Source organism: Propithecus coquereli, unplaced genomic scaffold (assembly GCF_000956105.1).
Source record: "Propithecus coquereli isolate 6110/MARCELLA unplaced genomic scaffold, Pcoq_1.0 Scaffold595, whole genome shotgun sequence".
NCBI lineage: Eukaryota > Metazoa > Chordata > Mammalia > Primates > Indriidae > Propithecus > Propithecus coquereli.
In genome coordinates, this window is record NW_012151896.1 from 786,344 (window position 1) to 803,981 (window position 17,638).

Here is a 17,638-nt window from a genome sequence, read left to right on the forward strand (position 1 = left end):
GAGTCTCTCCCCGGAGGGAGTTCCGTCCCTCCCCTCCATTTCCAGGCCAGGCGTGTCCGTGTCTTCGCGGGAAGACTATCAATAAAGTTTTTCCTCTTCTCGCTCCCAGGCTCCCCGCCTCTTCTGAAGTACCGCGAGATCTGAAGGCGCGGCTACCATGGCGGCGGCGTTTGAACCCCGGGCGGCCTTAGCGGCAGTGGAGACCGCTATGCCGGTGGAAGGTGTGGCCGCACAGGTCTCGGCCCCAGAGCCAACCCCTGGGCCCGTGCGGAGCCTACGGACGGCTCACGACGTTAGCGGCCCGCGGACCCGCACAGGGGACGTACTACTGGCGGAGCCGGCGGACTTCGAGTCGCTGCTTCTTTCGCGGCCTGTGCTGGAGGGGCTGCGGGCGGCCGGCTTCGAGAGGCCCTCGCCCGTGCAGCTCAAGGCCATCCCTCTGGGGCGCTGCGGGCTCGGTGAGGGCTGGGACCCCGGAGAGGTCGGGAGGGCCCGAGGGAAGGGTTGGGGGACCGAGGGGCGGCGGCGGCCTGGTCCGCGGGGTAGCTGGGGAAGAGCCCGGGGTCGGCCGCCAGTGCTGGGCTTGGCGCCCTGGGGCAAGGCCTTGCACTCTTTCGAGCCTCACTTAATTCATTTGTAAAACTAAGGCGCACTATTGAACTTGAAGATAGTCAGGGCCCTTTCCAGCACTGACAAGTGGTTCTAAGTTTGAGAAGATAAACGGTAGCGGTTCCGGGACCAGGCATGTTAGTGAATATGGCCTCGTGCATTTTTGAGAATCAGCGAAAACTGAAGGTACCTCTGGAGACCCTTTTAGTTTTCTGATTCCTTGTTGGTATTTAAGCCGCTACTGGCTGGTGATTTTTTTTTTTTCTTCTGCAGATTTAATCGTTCAGGCTAAATCTGGCACTGGGAAAACCTGTGTATTCTCCACCATTGCTTTGGACTCTCTTGTTCTTGAAAACTTAAGTACCCAGGTGAGTTAGCTCAGAGGACCCACAGGAAGATGTGTTATGTGGATTTTACCACAGGGCAGATGACATATCAGTAGCTCCTCAGAGATGGAAGTGAATTTGATGAGTGATTGAGTTAAATCATGAAAAGTATGAAAGCAAAGATAGACATCGAGGTCATTGAGTGGTGGTGGTGTGGATAGCGACCAATGATACATTATTAGTGTTTGGAATTTTCTATTATTACTTTTAATAGAATAAGACTACTATATGTGTCAGTTTTGTCATTATTTGAGAATACAGATGGATTCTTTATTCTTTTACTTACTGACTAGATTGTGGTGAGACTTAGCATTTGTCTGGATTCATGGTAATGTGGTTCCCCGGCTATTGTTGGTAACTGCAGGTGGTTCTTAACACATTAACTGCCATATGAGTTGTGTTTAACTCACACTAGTTTTGAGCCCCGGGCTTCATGAAGCAAAACCCTGCCGTTGGTTCATGAAAATATTACTTGTTGATGTTCTTATTGTTACAATTAATATTGACAGTTTAATTCTAAAAACGTGGATTAAATGAATAGAAGTCAATAAATGTCTTTTTTCTATTTATGTTTACCTTTAAATGACACTTGAGACTAACAAGTCAAGAGAAACACTTTACCCTTATGAACTGTTTTTCAAGTTTTCACATTACTTTTTACATTACTAATTTTTAAGTTTTCATACTACTTTTTGTTGAAAAAAACACAGAAAGTAATAAAAAATAACATTTTTCATTAAATTAGGATCGTTTTGTTTTCAAAGTTTTTATTCTATTTGTGTAATAAAACAGTGTGGCCCCAAGGGAAAAAAAATTTTCTAGAGTGACAGTCAATGTGTTAAAGCTCTGTGATGTATCACATGATTTCCTGTCTTTCAGGTTGTCTTGGAATATTTCTAAGATTGCCTTATCCAAATTAGCAGAAGATTTGAGTTTGAGGATCATTTCTTCAACAAAGATTTGTTGAGTCCATATTGCATATAAACAATATGCCAGACATCGGGGATTCAAAGATGAATTAGAAATGATTCTAATTCATAATTTAGTAGTTATGGCAGACTTTATTTGAAGTTCTCAGTCACATGTATAATTGATGATGAATCTTCAACAGTGGTTTTTAACCTGGGATACCAATATTCACCATCTGAGAAGCTTTTTGAGTTCTAATATCTACCAAATTCTGGGTGATGCTGCCCATAGGAAATCCTCCTAATTTTGAAGGACCTGGGCTAGTCTAATTGTAGATTAAGATGTATTTGAGATTTTGGCTTCTGACAATTTGGCAGCAGATCAAATGCCAAAACCCTGGAAAAATTTCATACATAAAATACATATTTTTATTTAAGATCTTTGTGTTATCAAAGTTATATACGTTATCTTTTGCGTGTGTATCAAAGTAATACTCATTTTTGAAAATTAGGAAAATTCAGAAAAATTGAAGAGAGGAAGTATCAGAAAACCATCTATAATCTCACCTACCTAGAGAGAAAATGCTATTATCAGTTTTGGCATATTTTCTCCTAATCTTTTTTTTTTTAAGCCGTTACTTTCTTTTTGTAGTTGAAAATATACATCTTTACCTTCTCCTCTAGTAGTTATATTACAAAGTTGTCACCTGGCTCTCAAGGCCTTTTGTGATCTAGACCCTGTAGCTAGATCTCTGATCTCCTTTACTTCCCCTAATTCTGTCCAGCCACATGGTCTTCTTGCTGTTCCTCAAATACACTGAGAACACTACCATCTTAAAGCCTTTGCATTTGCTGTTTCCTCTTCCTAAAAATGCTTCCCCAGGTGTTGCATAGCTAGCTCTATTCTATGCTATACATGTAGGTCTCTGCTCAAATGTTACCTCCTTAGAGGGGCTTTCTTGATCACCTCTTTTAGAATGACTCCTTTCTTCTTTCCTTTTTTGTTTTTTTTAAATCATACTTTTCATTACGTTCCATTTATTTTTGTTTTTTTGTGTATATTCTTATCATCTAAGAGCGAAGGTGCCATGAAGGCAAAGATTGTACTCTTAACAGTTGGTTGCCTGGCAACTAGTGTGTTGCCTTGCACACATAGTAGGTTCTTAGCATTTGTTGAGTGAATGAATAAATGAATGAATGAATGGCATATAGTCAGCCCTCTGTATCTGCAGGTTCTGTATCCAAGGATTCAACTAACTGTGGATAGAAAATATTAGGGGGAAGAAAAACGCAATGCAACAATAAAAAATATAGTACAGCTGTTTACATAGTATTTACATTATATTAGGTATTATAACTAATCTAAAAATATATGGGAGGATGTGCATAGGTTATATGCAAATATACCATTTTATATGAGGGACTTGAGCATCTGCTGATTTTGTTATCTGTGGGTGTCTTGGAACCAATCCCCTGCTGATATACTGAGGAACAAGTGTATTTTCCCTTTTCAATATAAGCTCATCATTTTAAACAGTCATTTAAATGAAATACATTGCATCATATAATGAATGTGCCAATCATATATATTTATTCCTTTGACCCATTAAAAGTATATTTTACATTTTTTTTAGATTTTGATCTTGGCTCCTACAAGAGAGATTGCTGTACAGATACATTCTGTTATCACAGCTATTGGAATCAAAATGGAAGGCTTAGAGTGTCATGTCTTTATTGGAGGGACCCCGTTATCACAAGACAAAACCAGACTTAAAAAATGTCATATTGCTGTTGGGTCTCCTGGTAAGATAACCAAGTCTGTTGGTAACTGGAGCTTTTAAAGAACTTAATACTTTTAATATAATAATGAGGATAAATAGGAGTTTTTGATAACTGATAATTATTTTGATTAGAAATGAAGAGCATTAAACCAATGAGATAGAGGCACATGGCGGGATTACCAATGGAATTTATGAAATCTCCAATCATAAGGATGTTTGAGAATGTACATGAGATAGGCTTCTGAGAAGAGGAGAAATGAGATGACTTTCAGGAAGTCTTTCTCAGTCATGGGTTGGGATTATTCTTTGGCTTTTCTATTAATGTTTGGGTCGTGAATTACTCAGAATTAGAATCTAGCATTTAGCGCCTTAGCACTCAGATCTTTTGATAGGAATGGTGTTTATTTTTCATACTTATTGGTGATGAAACATGAGAGAAAAATAATGGGTTTAAACAAGATCAGAACTCAAGATTTCTAATTTGTGGTTTAGTGTGTGAATACATAACAAAAGTTGAGTCAATAAATTGAGCAGTACACCCTGTGAATAAGTAGAGTAACAACATTGGCTGAGGTTTGCACAAATATATCATAAATATTTCAATGTGTTCTTTTTTGGAATTTAGGCAGAATTAAACAACTTATAGAACTTGACTACTTGAACCCAGGCAGTATACGTCTCTTTATTCTTGATGAAGCAGATAAGCTCTTAGAAGAAGGCAGCTTCCAGGAGCAAATTAAGTAAGAAAACTAACTAACTAACTTGACTATTAAAATGATGCCCCAAAGTATCTATCTTTAGCTTTTCAAGGTGGTGATTACTGTCCGAGTAATTTCCGTATATTTTTCTTCTATTTTGCAGTTGGATTTATTCTTCTTTGCCTGCCAGTAAACAGATGTTGGCAGTATCAGCTACTTACCCTGAATTTTTGGCTAATGCTTTGACAAAGTACATGAGAGATCCCACTTTTGTAAGGCTGAATTCCAGTGATCCAAGTCTGATAGGTGTGTACAGATTTTGGATACTTACATTGGGTTTTTTTTTTTTGTGATACTCTGGAACTTTCCCTTGCCTACTTGTCCATTGCTGGTTTGTAGTTGCCATTAGGGGATAGCAGATGGGTTTAACTGACAACTCTTGACTTCTTTGTAGGTTTGAAGCAGTATTACAAAATTGTCAATTCATACCCTTTGGCTCATAAGATTTTTGAGGAAAAGACTCAACATTTACAGGAACTCTTCAGCAGAATTCCATTTAATCAAGCCTTAGTCTTTTCTAATTTGCACAGCAGGTAATACAACTTAAAAGATCATCTGGGGAATTTGTGAAATAAAAGAATAGGCATGGGGCAATATTTGTAAAATTATAACTTTTTATGTTATTTTTCATAGAGCACAACATTTGGCTGATATCCTTTCTTCTAAAGGCTTTCCTGCTGAATGCATTTCAGGTAAGTTCATCTTTTCGTTTAATCTTTGTTTAGTGTGCTGACTTGAAGCCTCCAAAGTCAGGAGAAAGAAATACTACTTCATGAGTTGCCTTGTGAGTGTGAGGTTACACTGAATCTTCAGAGTAAAGGAAATTTCAGGCTTACTTTTCATTGGAATTTGATCAGTATCCTTGTATTTTTAAGGAGTAACTTGGTATATAGTAAAAAATTAGAAAACTAGTGTGCAAAGACAATTTTATTAAAATCTCTTTGAGTTATATCCACAAAGAACTTAATTCTATAAAACAAAGTTTGTTGTCTTAAGAGAAAAATATTTTGTTTCTTTACATAATCATTGTTAAAATACTGAGAATGACTAACTGAAATAACCGAATCATGGTCTTGTGGAAGGCAAAAGTGATTCGGTTCTTGCCACAAACTTAAATTATTACGACTGGCCTAATAGGAATGAAAGACTTATAGCAATTTTTTGGATCAGTGAGATCCTTTTTGGAGTTTGGAGTTTTGTTTTGTTTGTGTCTCGGTTTTTAACCTGTTAGCTTGAGCTTGTTTAGTCATGGTATATCGTGAGATACTGGGGAGACTGTTTTCTAATGAACCAATATTTTGACTGTAGATCACACTTCAACACCAAATTTATAAACAGTTGATTAAAACAATTTTATTTTCCTAAGAATGGTTTGTTGTATTTCATAGGTAACTTTGCAGATAGAATGTTTTATCTATAGGCATTGTCTGGTCACCATTTAAAATTGATTTTTGAATTTCAAGTTCATTATCTAAACCATATTTTAAAAGATCCCCACTTTAGATCTTAACCCAGATTTGCACAGAAGGATAGAATTAACTCTGGATGGTGTATTTAAAGTGTTAAGACTGGGAGTTATGATTTTTGCTTTTTGTGGATTTGATAAATATGTATTAGCTTAGTTTTTATGACTTTCTTTTTGGGTCTTTTCAGGCAACATGAATCAGAATCAGCGTCTTGATGCTATGGCTAAACTGAAGCAGTTTCATTGCAGAGTCCTCATTTCCACAGATTTGGTAAATTTCCTGTTCAGTTTGGGTGACTAATCCATCTTGACATATGTTCTATTATCATATGTACAGATTTCATCTATTATGTGGGTGTATCTAACAAGAATACCAGAAGATAATTATCTTTTCAGTGCTGGGGAAAATGCTTTCTTAAAATGTCTTTAATATTTTGATCTTTGTTCTTAAAATTAGTCAGTCATTAGGAATGAATTTCCTTTTCCTCCACTCATAAATATCCTCCTGTTCTTAATTTGGCTTTTGGTTATACTAGAAGAATATAGTGTATATTGGTAGCCATGCTATAGTTAATGCAAACAAATAATTGCTGTCTTCTTCAATTCAAGACTTCCCGTGGGATTGATGCTGAGAAGGTGAATTTGGTTGTAAATCTGGATATACCATTGGACTGGGAGACATATATGCATCGGATTGGCAGAGCTGGACGTTTTGGTAAAAAAAAAAAGAAAATGAAAAGTTTGAGTGCTTTCTTTAAGGGGAGGAATCTATAATGTGACAGGTGGACTTGGAATGTCACTTATATGAAAATGATTTACTACTTAATATTCCCTCCACTTTAGGTACTTTGGGACTGACAGTGACCTACTGTTGCCGGGGAGAAGAAGAAAATGTAATGATGAAAATTGCTCAGAAATGTAATATCAGCCTTCTCCCTTTACCAGGTATATTTTGTCTGTTTCATTTTGCTGTCAAAATAATAATTGTAGTGATGATGGGCATAATAAAAATAATAGCTAACACAGTGCTTTTGATAGGTTGAGTACTGTTCCCAGTACTGTATGATATTAACTCATTTAATTTTCACCATGATCCTACGAGGTATGTATGATTGTTATCTGCTTTTTGTAGGTGAGGACATTTAGGCATAAAGAGGTTAAGTAAAGTAAAGGTGTTACAGCTAATAAGTAGTAGGGAGAGGTCTGCAAGCTAACTATTATTGGTGCATGAAGAATGAAAAATGTTCTATATTCTATTTTTTTAGTGGCCTTGCGATTTTTTTTTGTTCTTTGATATAAGGGGGGATATTTTACCTCTTTTAAGTTGCTGTGAAGGTAATTCTTGCCGTATTCTTTGTCACCATGGGAACGAACAGTATCTTTAATTTGAATACTATCTTGAAAAATCTGAAGTGTTTTTCTTTTGATTTTAGTCATTCATTTTTTTGTGCTGCTTTTTAAGTGCTGTCTTGGAAACAATGTTTGAAACTATTAATGATCTCTTAAAAAAAAAAACCCTAAAAACTCGTGGGGCTGGGCGCGGTGGCCCACACCTGTAATCCTGGCACTCTGGGAGGCCAAGGCGGGCGGATTGTTTGAGCTCAAGAGTTCGAGACCAGCCTGAGCAAGAGCAAGACCCCATCTCTACTAAAAAAAATGGAAAGAAATTAGCTGGACAACTAAAAATATATATATATAAAAATTAGCCGGGCATGGTGGCGCATGCCTGTAGTCCCAGCTACTTGGGAGGCTGAGGCAGAAGGATTGCTTGAGCCCAGGAGTTTGAGGTTGTTGTGAGCTAGGCTGACGCCACGGCACTCACTCTAGCCTGGGCAACAAAACGAGTCTCTGTCTCAAAAAAAAAAAAAAAGCTCGTGGGTAGAAATACGGTTTATTTGATGTGCATGTTACATCGAGAGTATACACTATAAATACACATATATAGCTACATATGCATAAATGTATACATGTATAGTATATTCATGACCTTGTAGAATATGGGATGTGTGGTTATTGAATAAATATGACTGTATTTTGCCGATTTTTTATTTGATTTCTTTAGTTATTTTACAAAGCTAGATTAAGCACAGATCTGGGACTACTGTGTATTCTAGTAGTTCTGGCTTGGTAATAACTCATTTTATGATCTTTTACAAATCTCTTTAATTGCCCTAAGTTTAATGTCGTGATTTATAAAATATTTTAGAGTAGATGGCCTTTAGGTTTTGTATCAGTTCTCAAACTGTCAATTCTTTCTATGTATAAGTCAATTGATAGTTTGATATGGAAAAAATAAATTGAAAATTGGTAGACGACTTCTTATAGGATTCAGTATCATAGCATCTAATGCTAAAAATAAAATTTGTCTTTGGATACTGGAAAATGATATATTTGGATCTTTATGTAATGTTAACAGAGCCCAGAAATCATGAGAAAATGATATTCATGCTGTTTGATCTATATTGGACTGGGAACTTGTATGACAACAGACTGTTTAGATGAGGTGCCTGGAGCAGAGGTGGGAGGGATGTATGTATGATAGGCCTACGCAAGCAAGGGATATCATCTGAGTAGGAATCAGTTTTAGGTATAGAGTTCAGCAAAGGATCAAGAACCTCCACTGAAGAATCCAGACCTGAGAGATTTAGTGGATTCAGATACATGGAACATAAACAGCAGCAACCAAGACAGGCAAGATCTTTGGAAAGCAGGGATTCAGAATATCTTGTCTGCCTAAGACAAAAATTGATCACACTTTGGAAAGGTCTGAGTGTACAGGTAGGGGCAAATTGTCACACCTGGATGGAATAGGAAATTTTGAAGCCAGAAACTTTTAAAAAAGTGTCATTGATACCACAGGTCTTTTCACAGTTATCTAGGTTTTTTTTTCCTGTAGAGCTTTTCTTTCTACTGTTAAGGACAGTGATTTCCCCATGTTGGAGTATAGGGTGACAGCTTCAGTTGGGTATACAGAGTTGCAGTTGTATTTCCTAGTTGATAAGCTTTGGGGAGCACAATCCATTTTCTAATACCTTGTTTTGCTGTCAGCAGTAGTATGATAAAGGGGAGGGACTGGGGAGAGGGAGCAGAGAAAAGATGGGAGAATTGGTGCCGATTTGTATGGCATTTCTAGAGTAAGGTCTTTTCCGAATGGAAGTAAGGGGTGGTAGTACTTGCGAGTATGAGATGGATCTTATACATTTTTCAGGCAAATTTCTTTAATGAAGGATTGGTTAGGTTTTTTAAAATGTATATTTCTTAAGCTTCTTAGTATATTATTTGCATGTTTTGTTTCTTAAACTTGTTTGACCATGGAAAACTTTATGAAATATTCAGAAAACTGGTCTAGAATGGCTTGAGAATTTTAATATTTTCTTTTTTGTGTGTGTAGATCCCATTCCTCCTGATCTGATGGAAGAATGTTTGGATTGGGATGTGGAGGTTCAAGCTGCTGTGCATACCTATGGCTTAGCAGGTGTACCTACCCAACCCCTGAAAAAGCAAATTCAAAAAATGGAGAGAACCTTTCAAACTCAGAAAGCTCATGGTAACCACTCGGCTTCCTCTAGAAATACTTCTGTATCTGCACAGTCTGTCAAATCAAAAAATAGTACCAAACAAAAGCTTCCTGTGAAAAGCCACTCAGAGTGCGGAATCATGGAAAAAGCAATGTCTCCAAAAGAATCGGGTTGTGCCATACGATCGGAAGAGCAATTAAAGAAATCTGTTCAGACCCCTGTTGAGAACTCTACCAGCGGTCAGCACCAGGTCACAGAAGCTTTACCTGTGTCACTCCCCAAAATTCCTTGTCTGTCTTCCTTTAAAACCCATCAGCCATGCACTTGGACCTTTGCAGAATTGGTAGAGGATTATGAACACTATATTAAAGAGGGGTTAGAGAAACCTGTGGAAATCATCCGGCACTATACAGGTCCTGGGGATCAGACTGTGAATCCTCAAAATGGTTTTGTGAGAAATAGAGTTATGGAAGAGAGAGTCCAGATATTGGCAAGTAGTAGCCAATCTCGAGACTCTGAGAGTGACAGTGATTCTTACAGCTCGAGGACTTCTTCCCAGAGCAAAGGAAATAAGTCATACTTAGAAGGTTCTTCAGATACTCAGCTGAAAGATTCTGAATCTGCTCCTGTGGATGGTCATATCTCTTTGGAACAACCTCTGAATGGAAATGACATCCCCAATCTAGAGCAATATCAGCAATCACCTGAGATCCAGATAAAGGCAAGGCATAAAGAGGGGGTTAGCCAGAGAGCTAAGCAGAGCCGGAGAAACCTACCCAGGCGATCTTCCTATCGATTGCGGACAGAACCCCAGGAAGATGGTTGGTGTGACTGTCCTGGGGAAACACATCCGAGTTTTTCTGATACCTATCAGGATTATGAGGAGTACTGGAGAGCTTACTACAGAGCATGGCAAGAGTATTATGCTGCTGCATCTCAGTCATATTATTGGAATGCTCAGAGACATCCGAGCTGGATGGCAGCCTATCACATGAATACCATTTATTTACAAGAAATGATGCGTGGTAACCAGTGATTATAGGATACTCCTGAGACAATCAGGAACTATCAACAAGTGATAACTTTGGATATCCATCCTTGACCAGTAGTACAGTGGCATATAGTGGCATTTTTGAAGAACTTGACTTAAAGCTTTCCACCAGGATACAACTGTTTTTCAGATTGTTTTGATTTAGGCCAGGTATATTATCTTCGTTTTTAAGAGTTTTTAAAGAAATTTCATCAGATTCTTGAAAGAGAATTTTTGGGACGTAGAGCTGAAGGTCCCAGGGTGCCATTTTCTATAAGCTGTTCCTAAAAGAAACATTTAAAAAGATGACATATATACCACTGCTTACTTAAAAAAAATAAAAAATAAAAACAGTTGAGATTTGAAAAGTAATGTTAGTTTGCTGTGGAGTTCTTTACAAAAGGCAGGGGCTGCATTTCCTTCCATAGAGGTGCATTCTTGTGGAAATTTGTAGCATTATAGTTCAGAAAATCCTCTTTTGAGTTTAGGCAGGAAGAAATATGTATTTTCCATTTATTATTTATTCGTATGTATTCATGGGGTACAGTGCAGTGTTGCTACCTTGATATATTGCATTGTGGTGATGTCAGGGCCTTTAGCGCGTATGTCACTAAAGTAATGCACATTGTACCCACCAAGCAACTTCCCATCATCCATCTCTCTGACCCCTCTGAGTCTCCGTTGTCCATATTCTGCTTCTATATGTACACATTACTTAGCTCCCACTTATAAGTGAGAACATGTGGTATTCGTCTTTGAGTTGTTTCACTTAAGATAATGGCCTCCAGTTCCATCCATGTGGCTGCAAAAGACACAATTTCATTCTGTTTTATGGCTGAATAGTGTTCCATCATGTATATATATATACCACGTTTTCTTTATCCAGTCCTCTGTTGATGGACACTTAGGTTGATTCTGTCTTTGCTATTGTGACTAATGCTACAATAAACATACCAGTGCAGGTATCTTTTTTTATGTATTGATTTCTTTTTCCTTTGGGTAGATTCCTAGTAGTGGGATTGCTGGATTGGATGGTGGTTCTATTTTTAGTTCTTTGGGAAATTCAGGAAGGAGTATTTAAACATTGCTTTAGATTGTCCTATTTTAGGTACTTGGTTCGATGCTATTTGCTTCCAGTAAAAATACTTGTTTCCAGTAAAAACAAATTTAGCTAAACATGTTGACATGTTGACTGTTTATCTTTTGAATGTCTTTTGCTCTTGAGATTGTGAAAGCTGCCCATATTTTTACCAACTGTTAAATAGCTAAGAGTCGTTGGTGGCAGTCTTATCTTTGTTGGTTCAGGCATCCTTTAATGAACTGAATGAAAGCTATAGATTGACCCTAGAAAATTTCTCATTCTGTAAACAGAATTGTGAGTGTAATTTCAAGGGGTTCATAGACCCTCTGAAGCTCATCTATGGAACCCAGGCTAAGAACTGACCTCTACTGGTAGGCTAAGGAAAAGTTCTAGCTCTTAGTTTTAAGTATTTTGTGAAAGCTGGAATTCATGTTCAGATTCTTCTCAGTGTGTCCTAATCTTGTGTCTTCTAGAAAATTTTCCCCAGTTTTTTTACCTCTAATGCTTGGATCCCAGGGGAGCTGTCATTTTTCTGAGATAGTGCAGCTTTAAATCGTGATTTGGAAAAATGTAAGGGAAGTTAATATTCTTTCCTTTTTTCTCTGGAATTCCTTTTATGATTAAGCTTTTCATTCCCAAAGCTTTCTGTGAACTGGATTTCTGGTGAGAGAACCCCTTCTGTATAAAGATGCATATTCACGTCACTTTTTAAAATGCAAGCCCTTCTTTCCTGTGTACATACTGGTCTAGACAGTATAAACACTTTTTCTCTGGGCTATCAGCAAACACCCACAGCCATTGTCATTTACTCCCCAACACCCACATAAGACAATCCTAAACTGCTGTTTAACTTGGATTCCTGTCATCTGGGTTGGGCAATGGTAGGCTTTACTTAGTAAATATATCGGTACTGTATGTGTATTGCTAACTTAGAATGAATTATTTAACACTGTAGATAGCAAATCCATAATTGGGTCCAGTATGTCATTAAGAGGTAGAGATTTTAATTACACATTTAAGTAAGATCCTGTCATTGCTATATAATTGAATTTACTTCTTTTTCTACCCTTTCTCCAACAATATAGCCAAGTTCACAGTTCGTCATTGCTAGGGGATTTTAATTAGGGTACTACTGCATCTTAATTAGAGATGAGGTTACCCATTAGTCTTCAAATTAATTGGATTCTGTCTATTTTGCGTTTGCTTTTTTCCTCCCACAGAAAAATAAGCTGGAGGTGAGCACATGCGTAACATACAAAACCATTAATTGCTTCGATTTCCATAAGCATTTACCGGGAAAACTGTAGCTGCTACCTTTCCAAATAAGAGAGGTGGTTACAGTGGTGGATGTGGAAGGAATCTGCTGTTATTTGTGCATGACTTAGCATGGAATTGTCAGTCCAGGCGCATGTCCTCAATCTGTTAGGAACCATAGAGGGGTTTGAGGTAAATTCATATGAGAACACTCTGTGGTGTAAAGAAGAGTACTGGTCCTGGTTGAGATTGCTGCTACTCACTTTTTAGCCTTGTACTAGTCATTGAATCCCAAAGAGTCCAGTTTTCTCATCAAAATGAAAGTTGTACCAGAAGATTTTTAGGGTCCCTTCCAATTACAAGATGTAATTGTTATATGACTCATTCTGAAAATACTTTCTAATTAGGGAAAAGGATAATCAAATTTATGAATATGGAGAGCCTTTATAAAGTCAGGTAATTTGGATACTTTTACATCAATACACTTTACAACTATTCATATTAAGCCTTAACTTGAGTTAGGCCAGCAGTATTAATGTGTAGAGAGATCTTTGGGAAATCTGTTTCTTTGCGTAATTCTGACTTAGAATACAAATTATTCTTTGGGTACTTAAAAGTAATACTTTCTAAAGTGTTGCAGTAACATCGACTAACCTTTTAAAAACGTGGTTTAAAGGTAAACTTCAGCCCCTGAATACTAAACACAATTGAACATGAATCAGTACTTGGGATCAACCTGTAGGAGACAAGGAAGTAGTCTGAAGTTCTAGGGTTTTTTTCCCCTGCTCCTTAAATATAAGTAAATCTGTGTTAATTTTTAAAAATACATTTTTGATAGCCGTAGGATGCCACTGGAACTCCATCATGAGGTTATTCCCTTGTTTTGAAAGAATGTTTATTATTTTGTACCTCTGTGTCCAAGAACATATGTCCCAATTGACATTAGCTTTTTAATGAAAAAAGATGAATTGCTCAATGCACATCTGGTTTCCAGTTACTTTCCACCAGATTATTTGAGCTGTGGATCTGTAGTGACACCTAGTGGTGATAAGGATGTAAGTATCAGGGATTAGATTAAAATGACTTTTACAGCCAATTTCAAGGGCCTTTGGGCATCATGCATTTACCTCAATGTCCATTTCTGTTACTGTTTTCATCCATTTGGATCTGGTTGTTGTGAGGAAATTAAAAGGATTCGCATTGTAGTTGCTACATGGTGAAACAAGAGAGTGCCTATTGCTCTCATCTAAATCAGAATTGTTAAGGTTAGAACAGATCTTCAAGATAACTAATCATTTTTTTTAAGAGATGGGGTGGGGGTGGAATCCCACTATGTTGCCCAGGCTGGACTTGAGGGCATCCTCCCGCCTCAGCCTTCTGAGTAGCTGGACTACAGGAAGGTGCCACTGTGCCCCAATCCCACATTTTTAAGATGAAGAAACAAACTAAAGATAAAAGAAAGTTACTGACACGAAGTCATACAATTAAGTGATAGAACCTAAACTTGAGCTTCTGCTATCTGATTCCCAAGCTCTTTACTCTATACAGCACTAAAACTTTTTTTTAATTTGTATAATTTTATGGGATGTATGTGAAATTTTTTACATGTATATAATGTGTAGTGATCAAGTCAGAGTATTTAAGGGTGTCCGTCACCTGAGTCCTATACAGCATTTGAGTTTCTTTTTAGTTTGAGACCTTGCTTTAGACAAGGGACTAGATACTCTATGTAGCCTCAGCAGAACCAGTACTGATACACGAAGGCAGATTTTCTTTCAATAACATGGAGTTGGGCCTTAAAATAGAGCTATTGACAAATGCAATGAAATGCTTTACCTGTTAGCACACATCCATAGATAAAGTGTACAAGCAGGCAAGCACTGTCAGGGATGTCATAGAGGGAGGTGCTTACGTTGGGGAATGGGGCAGGAAGAGTACACTACACCTTGAATTCCCTTGTGAGATTCTGTGACTTTTCTCTAGCGAGGTAGAAAGCCTCTGTTTGTTTGAATTACCCTTATTTTCTAGTGTATAGCAGCACCTTTGGGAGGAAAGGAGAACTGGTATTAAAAGAAACATTCCTAGTCATTTTAGGGTTTGTGGCACATAGTTTGTTTAATCCAGATTGGATACATCAGGTACAGCAGTGGCACACGACTCAATACTGTAAATGATATACATGTTTTAACATATGCACTACAGTTTCAAAAGAAGACGACAGGAAACTCAAGAGTTTTTTTTTTTCATAGAAAGTTTTCACATGTTTATCTTCCTGCAGTTTTATACAGTATATTTCTTCTTTGCCATTATGATGTTGGTAAGCAAAGCCCATTTATTATACGAAAATAGAAAAGAACACACGATGTTTTTCACGATAACATTAATGGGGGGGTGACCTCTAAGGAAAACACTACATTGGAATGTCTGATTATCAAAAATATACCATCCCTCCCACCTCCCAGGTTTGTAAAATAGTCCATTGGTCCAAGGAGCCCCCAGGACTTGGATCAGTGCCCTACACTGGTTAGAATGACATCATCCAGTGTAGTTAAGTAATCTGCTAAGATAAATGTCATCCCACACTTGATGAGAAAAAAACATAGAACATTCTGAATAGAAAACAAGACTCGAAAGGAACCTCTTTAAAGCTGTTTCATTTTTTGATAGCCACTTTCTCTTAGTTTTAATGATTTTCTTCATGATGCTCTTTGGGCTCCAAGGGTCATGGGTCGTAACAATGTTTTTCCTTCATCTAGTCATTGTTAAAGCTTTGCAAGTAATGAGATTTCATCAGGAAAATCATAAAGGGAAAATAAAAGTTTGTCACAGTTACCATGCCAACCAGTATAGAAAGGAAACTAATATTGCCTTAAATTTAACAGCATTGTGATCTTTCTGCCTTATAGTTACCTGGTAATTGAAGAGAGGGAGCCTGGATGACTGAAATTCATTAATAACCTCAAAATCTACTGTTAGCTCAATTTCAACCACTACCTCTGCAAAATAAAAAAGACAAGGAAAAAGTCTAGGTACATAATGTTTCAATGTACATTTTCCTTGCCTACGTTCTAATAAGTGACATATCCTGAACTGCAGGATACTTTGAAAACTGGATAAAGTCCTCAGCACATCCACAAGTTTACTTTTTTGTTAATTATGGATCAGCATTAACTGTCCACTTTGATTTCTGCTCAAATTCTGTGTGACTGTAAACTAATGTGTTCAACTGTCATTGAGACCATATATTGGTCTTTTGAAAGGGAGTCTATGCAGTTAGTCCTGAGCTTGGCACTAGTTATTAAAATAGAGGATGAAGAAGAAACAGAACAGAGTTTGCTTCTGAGATCCCGGTTCAGGATGGTTTGGAATGGAATGCTTCCTCCCCCTGATCACCACCCTTGAAATCCAGGGATTAAAAATATAAGCAGGCCTCCGAGCAATGCAATATGGTGTGGAGGAGAAATGCCAGGACAAGATGTCTAAGTCCTGGACTGCAATCATAGTTCTGCCACTAACTTGTCATGCGAACTTGGGTAAGTCACTCAGCTTTGCACCTATTTTCCTCTCTTTGAAGTAAGAATTTAGTTGCTTTACCTACTACCATCACAGATTGTAGTAAGGACCAGAAGGACTAGGAAAGGTATGCTTGCAATGTCATTGTCCTAGCCTTCTATTCATTGAGAAGAGAGAACATTTGATGGAAAAAACTTAACTATTCACTGTTCTGACAGAATTGACATTCCATAGCTGGTTCTACCCAGACAATAGTGGTTTCCAAAGTATGGTTTGTATTAGTACAGTCAGGTGATTTCCAAGGGCTGTGTCCAAGTAGTACTGACATTTACATAAGACTATGACTCCAGTTATGGCATTGCTCTGAGGGGCACTGGGCATGGTGGAAAAAGCATTATACTAACAGCCAAGGGATCTGTGTTCTGGTCCCAGCTCTGTCGTTCCATGACTGTGTGTCTTTGAGCAAGTCATTTATATCTCTGGGCCTCAGCTTTCTATACTGTAGAATGAATTAGACAGTCTTTAATCTCTTCTAGTTCTGATATACTCTTAATACTTTTTTCTACATTTCCATTTATTTGACATTTGAATGTAGCTATTAGGTTTCCTTTGCATCTTCCCCTCCTCCCACCCCTTAATGCTGAATGGGATTGAATGGGAGGGTGGTTTGGGGAAATCTTTTATTATGGCGAAGTGAACTATGAAAGCTCAAGAGTCATCATACCAGAAGGCCCCTGGCCCCCAGAAAACCTTGATATCCTGGTTCTTCAGTGACTGGCCGATGAGTTAGACTTATTAAACTGACTCAGCACGCTTTGGACCTTGTGTTTACTTACAAATACTCTGTAGCTGCGCGGCCTGTCTGTGTTCTGTTGTGTAGATCTGCCATTTTCCTGGATCAACATCTTTTTCCTGGGTTGACCAGAGGTGAGCTATGTGCTGTATCCTTGGCTAAGGCTACAGTGGGGGATGGAGAAGAAGGGGATGGTCTAATGGTCTTTTAGGAACTGGCATAATGTGGGCTTTGAAAATGAAATTGAAGGGACATAAAATATTCAGTCCATTAGGGTCAATAAAAAACATGGGAAATTGGGACATGATACTTAAAATTTATTAATTTTTGTGGGAACCACTAAAATGCTCCCTTGGTGCACTATCAAACAGATCCTTGGTTGAATCAGTCACTATTCTAACCCTGTGATGAGCTGTTCTTAAATTAAGCACAAGCAGTTTGTCTGTGTATGCAACCATGTTCCTACTTACCGCTTTATCCCTTTCTTCCCTTGGGTCTTATGATATGTAACATAGATATTTAGACATTCCTAACATTGTTCT

The 17,638-nt window shown here is 37.9% G+C and overlaps 1 protein-coding gene across 1 annotated transcript; it reads left to right on the plus strand.

The window, feature by feature from the left end:
* Positions 1-157: 157 nt before the first annotated feature.
* DDX20 (DEAD (Asp-Glu-Ala-Asp) box polypeptide 20) lies at positions 158-10,828 on the plus strand. The gene is made up of 11 exons (XM_012659027.1): positions 158-458; positions 883-977; positions 3,538-3,706; positions 4,310-4,424; positions 4,546-4,688; positions 4,837-4,975; positions 5,076-5,134; positions 6,096-6,178; positions 6,517-6,622; positions 6,751-6,852; positions 9,299-10,828. Exons 1-11 carry the CDS (start codon positions 158-160, stop codon positions 10,459-10,461), a joined length of 2,475 nt encoding a protein of 824 aa, XP_012514481.1. The 3' UTR covers positions 10,462-10,828.
* Positions 10,829-17,638: the final 6,810 nt, after the last annotated feature.